The sequence below is a fragment of the Pteropus vampyrus genome, unplaced genomic scaffold, assembly GCF_000151845.1.
Source record: "Pteropus vampyrus isolate Shadow unplaced genomic scaffold, Pvam_2.0 Scaffold104, whole genome shotgun sequence".
Classification (NCBI taxonomy): Eukaryota; Metazoa; Chordata; class Mammalia; order Chiroptera; family Pteropodidae; genus Pteropus; species Pteropus vampyrus.
Window position 1 is genome coordinate 204,927 of NW_011888885.1, and position 5,578 is coordinate 210,504.

General features: G+C 52.0%; 1 protein-coding gene across 3 annotated transcripts in view; it reads right to left on the reverse strand.

The window, feature by feature from the left end:
- The window catches only part of AKAP1 (A-kinase anchoring protein 1), a 16,753-nt gene that overhangs the window by 7,635 nt on the left and 3,540 nt on the right, over positions 1-5,578 (reverse strand). For 2 of the 3 annotated variants that reach the window (XM_023533515.1, XM_023533514.1), the window contains 2 exons: positions 4,153-5,556; positions 1,467-1,600 (listed from right to left, as the gene is read on the reverse strand). In XM_023533515.1, the coding sequence (XP_023389283.1) occupies positions 1,467-1,600; positions 4,153-5,556 (1,538 nt within the window). The remainder of the gene's footprint in view (positions 1-1,466; positions 1,601-4,152; positions 5,557-5,578) is intronic. The other variant, XM_011364995.2, reaches the window with a different exon arrangement.

Below are 5,578 nucleotides of genomic sequence, written 5' to 3' on the forward strand. Positions count from 1 at the left end.
CTATTCTAAGCATTTGCATTTACTCATAGTATCTTTGAAATAGGCACCTTTATCACCATTTTACAGATGAGGAAAACAAGCCCAGAGAGGCTAAGTAATTCACCCAACACCACACAGCTACTAAGCACTGGAATACACAGTCTGGCTCTAGGACTCAGTAGTTCTCATTTCATCCCCAACGATGTGGCCCAAATTCAGAACGCTGAAAAGGTAGTATTTTCCCCTCCCAAATCCACACTACGTGATGTTTTGCCAGCATATAAGGTGCAATTTACGACTCTTTCAGCTCTTCAAGTCTACCCAGGACCCAAGATAAAGGGGCTTGACTTAAAAATAAAGGTCTAAGAAAGAACCCTTGGGCTCCTGCTACAAACTGACAGCAGGCTGGAGCCTTCAGAGCCCCAGGCTCACACAAGTGCCCAGCACGCCAAAGTTCAAGGCAGGCAGAAGCAGCCAAACTTAGCTATGATGTAAGACAAGCTCTGAATCAATCCCAAATGACCCCACCCCCACGGAGCTACTAAGGACGTGGTGCCTCCACAGCCAGAGCTGCCTGGCTGTGCCCTTTGTAGTCACTGAAGGAGAAGAGGGCAGGATAGCTATCACTGGGGGTGGAGGGACAGAGGGAGCCAGCACCCCAGGTCAGAGCAGCCTGCCTGATCCAGAGTTCAAATCAAGCCAAGTCTCCACAAGGTAGGGAGCTAAGTGCCCTGGGAGAATGCCGCTGGCCAATTATTTCTGAGCCCTAGAGATAAACATCAAGACCAAGCTAATAAGTTGTAAGTCAGAATAGCAAGAAGCTAGAAACAACTTAAACACCCTAGAACTGAGGACTGGTGAAGTAAATTGCCATTCACACAATGACTATAGTTAAAATTACTTTTTCAAAGAATAGCATAGGAAAATTAAATTGTTAAATATTTAAAAGCATTAATTAAAGCAACATAATCTCAGTTTTGTTTAAAAACCGCAGGGTGCAAGACGAGAAGGAAATAAAAGTCTTCCCAGTCACTCTCAGGGGTAGGATTAAAGCTGATTTTTATTTTCTTCATACATTTCAGTACTTCAAGTTCTCTAAAATATGGATTTATGCTGTGCTCAGTTATAAAATACTTTGCATTGAAGAGCTTGAGCAGAGTGCAGTGAAGGGACTCGTGGCTGGCCCATGTCTTCATTTCTGCAAGCATCCTCAAACAGATCTGAGCCCCAGGACACACAAGAAAAGCCCAGGGAGGTAAGCAGGCCTGGGAGTTTGAAGAGGACAAGAATAGGATGCTCTCGAAGGCAGCTGGAGGAATTCCATTCTGCAGGAAGCTCTCTGAACCTTGGCAGAGTGGAGCGTTTCCTTTCCCTCCAGGCTTTGGCTCACTGAGGGGCTTCTCCTGGTTGACTGGCCCTCCCCGGGACCTCTCCCCCTAAGCCTGACGACCTAGGGCCAGGGGGAACTTTGAGCTTGCAGACCTTACCTTTGGCACCTCAATCTCCCAAATAATGAGGTCAACCTTCTTAGGACTGGAGCTCGCCTGGGCATTCTGGAAACCATCAGTCTTCCTGAGGCCACAGCAGCCATCCACTGAATCCATGCTGTTCCCGTCGGAACCTGCAGGGGAGGAAGCAGCATGCACAGATACCCAGACACTGGCTTAGAGCAATTAAAACACACAACTCCCAAACTCACATTCCCGGGAAGCCTCTGCCCCCTCCTCAAGCTTAGCAAGTTACTGTCAACTAGCAGTCTAGAAGACTCAGAAAGGAGGGCCGGGGGTGTAGATACACCTAATTTTAGCCTGTCACTTACAGTCCCACTTGCTTAATTGGCAGCTGCACCCAGCCACAGCTGCTGGAGCAGACAAGTGGAGCAGAACTGGGAAGAAAAAGACATTGGCCCAGGAAGGGAAGTCCATGGGGCAGGGGAGGGGATGGGCCACAGGTCCACATGGTCCTAGGAGCTGGGTCTTAGGTGCAGGCCTCCAGAGAGGGAGATTGACCAGTAACAACCAGCCACAACCAGTCCACACCCTTCTGTCTATGCCAGCCCCTTGCACCAATAGTCCCTAGTTCCCAAGGCCCCAGGCCTTGGCTTACAGGTAGTAGCCTTCAGCCAAGCAGAGCTAGAAAGAGTCCTCCCTCGCTGGTTTGTCTGAGGGCCCTATCCTTATTGCCCCTCAGGGCCCTGCCCACAGTGGATGAAGGAAGGAGGCCCTCCTTTCCCCTCTGCACAAGGCCAAACCTGTGTAACTCTGCTCTTCTGAGCTCCTGGTGGGTCTTTAACTCCTGGCTAAAGCTTACTCCCATTCCCAAGAGGATGGAGCGGGCAGCAGGACTCAGGCACCAACTTGGGCTGCTCTACTCTCAATCAAGGGTGTGCCAAGGAGACCATCACAGAAAATCAGGGGGCCAGACCAGCTTAAGAGAAGTGGCTCTTGCTTAAATATGGACGACTCAATTGCCAAAAATAGATCACTCCTGAGATTCTACTAATTAGGTTATCACGCACATGATTTCTCCAAACCCTGGGCATAATAATGCTTTGCCAAGCAACTCGTGCACTATCTGGATGCAGTGGAGTAAAGCGTAAGAGATTCCCTCCTAGCTAAAAAAGAGCCACCTTCAGAGTGACTCCCTCACTCAAAATGAGGGGCCTTCCAGCCTCTCCCCAACAGAGTGGGACGGAATAGTACCCTGCCACTCTAATGACACCCAGAGGTGGCTCAGACCACACCAGGACTTTAGCAGGCTGCACTCAAAGGCCAGTTTTCAGCTCCCTCAGCTGGGCAATCGCTGGAACCCTCTATGCTTCAACTTCCCCATGCACAAGGCAGGGCTCCGGTGAGAATGCGTGTAAGGCGTGAGCCTAGTGCCTGGCACAGCTGACTGGCTGGTGAATGGTACTACCAGGCTTCCATCTGCTACCCTCACATCTCCCCACCAATCACCGCAGCTCAGCCACAGCCTCTTCTTCAAGGCTGTAACTCAGAAGCCTTCAGTACGTGAGTAGCTACTACTATCAATCTAGAGTTGGCACATGGTGGGGGGGCTTGTTAACCTGCTAGGCAATAGGCAAAGGGAAATCCCTTTATTCTTAAAAGATGTCCGCCCATTTTAAGATGCCTTTTTTAAAAACGACATTTTAACATCCCTGAAGTTAAGGAGTATCTTACCGCCTCTGGCCTTTTGCACTCATGACTGGCATTTTCTTTTCTTTCAAAAATACATAAAAAACAGTAGTGTCTTAATCAATAGCATCTTAGGGGTGCCAAAGTGTAGTCTGTGGTACAAACTGGGTGCTGCTGAAAGCAGAACTCCCAAGAAAGATTCCCAACCTTCCTGGAGCTGAATTCGCAGGGGATGACCCCAGGACAAGCAAGTCAGAGACCCGCGCAGGGAATTCGCGGTCTCATTCCATGAGACACACGAAAATACTCTGGGGGAGCTGCCAAAGCAGGGTCAGGAGCTGCTGACCTGGAAGTTAGCGGTCTGAACTGTCTACGCTGGGGTCAGCACTCGAAAAACCCAGTGGACACTTCGTTACCAAAGTGCCCCTCTTTCCTGGGGTGGAACTGCAGCTGCACAGAGAGAAAATGGCTGAGGCGCTCTGCGGAGGAAAAGGCGACAGCGACCACGCCGGAGAGCGTGGGGGCCAGTCTCGGGGCACTTACCAGGAAAGGGCTTCTGGAGAAGGAAAGCAGGTGAAGACATGGGAACAAGCACAAGATTAAAAGGAAATAAACCATTAAAAAAAGATCACACCCATTCCTGGCACTCAAGGGAATTACAGCTAAGGGGGCCTGTTTCCATTAAAAAATAAATAAAGAGACACTGAGAGCTTAGTGTTTTCGAGAAAAAGAGGCACACTTAGATTCATCGGTGAACCCAACTTTGAGCTGGTTCCTTCAGATGGGCTGGGGGAGGGTCACTGGCTGCTGAACCAAGTTACAGCTGCCATGGCTTTGAGATTCAGAGCAGCCCAACTTCGCGGTTACCCATCAGCTCTATGCTGGGCCCCGATTTTCTGCGGGCCAGTTGGGACGCATAGCTGAAGAGCACCATTACTGCAGAAGTAGCAGAGGGAGAGGCAGACCAGCAGTCTTTCCTATCGAAAAAAGGGGGACCCGTGGTCTTCTAAGTGAGAAATGCCCAAGACCCTCCTACCTCCCGAATGATCTGCTTCTGCGTCCACGGTCCATCCATCCTCAGTCCCCAAATCTGACAACTCCCCCTTCAGCACCCCATTGCTAAAGGGCACAGTACTTTCCGACAGTAGCAAGGTGGTAGCCTTGTCCTTGGGGCTAGAGTTGGTCTCTGTACAAGAGTCTTCAAGCCCTGAAGTGCTAATGGAATCTGAGCACTGCCCGGAGGAGGCCACCGAAGACACACTCTGGCTGTTGTCAGACATGCAGGCGTCTTCCGCCAGGACACTTGCGCTGTCCAGTGACCCTCCGAGGGGGACAGCCGGTGGTGAAGAGGGGGCCAGGGAGATGTGGTGCACCAAGTTCTTTGGCTTCCCATCCTTGATGGGGCTGGACAGAGGACTGGTCAGGCAGCTCACATAGGTCTTTGGCGGTGGCAGGTCCTCTGCTGGTAGGTATGGTGAGGGAAGTACAGCATCTGACTGGCCCGAGGCTACCTCCACTGTGGCCAGAGTAGGCTCCACGGCACCTTGCCCTAAGGCAGTTTCCTGGCTAACTGAGGCACAGCTCTCCTCCTTCTGCCCTTGGAGCTGACCGCCTGAGGCCTGACACATGCGGCCGGCCATCTTGCCCATGGTGGTGGCCAGCACTTCTTCAGTCGCCTCCAAGATCACTTTGGAGATGATCTGGAAGGCAGCCTGCTCAATCTCCTCATTTTCATCCAAGGTCTCCTCTTTGCCCAGTTCTAAGACATCTCCGTCCCAGGCTCTGCCACCTCTGACGCGGGATGCCAGCGTCTCGTCGTCCTTGGCCAGCTCCACGTGAGCCGATTCAGTGAAGCCACTCAGCAACTTCTCTACTGTCTCCCCTTCCACCTGAGGCAGGCTGCTCTTCCCTTCCTCTCCCCCTCCTCCCAAGGGAGCCAGGCTGGGCACCCTGCTGCACTGCAATTCACAGCCACGCTCCTGGGACAGCACGCCTTCTTCCAGCACACTTTCTCCCGACACTGCGTCACCAGTGCCTTCGGCCCCACCAGTCTCTCTCGCCTTCTCCCCAGGGCCATACTTCTCCATGGGGGCTGCAGACTGGCCTTGCCGGCCCTGCCCTGCTTCATGCTTACACACCTCAGCCGCTTTGTGGGGGAACGGAACAGCCTTTGGGGATGGAAGGGAGCACTCTAGAAGAATAGACTTGTCTTCATCATCCCTCGGGGCTACTTCCACCCTTGTGCTGTCGTCTTTGCGTGTTCCTGGTTGAAATCTTGTGTCCATGGTGTTAGGAAGACTGCCTGAGGACTCTGAACTAAGACAGGCTGGATGTGCCCAGAAGGCTGACAGCTCTGCACGAGGCTTGCTTTCGGTGGCCGGCTCCTTTTCTGGTGTCTGGGTGACGGAGAAGGATGTGGACACTACTCCAGGACAATCATCTGCCACAGGAACAGGTTCCTC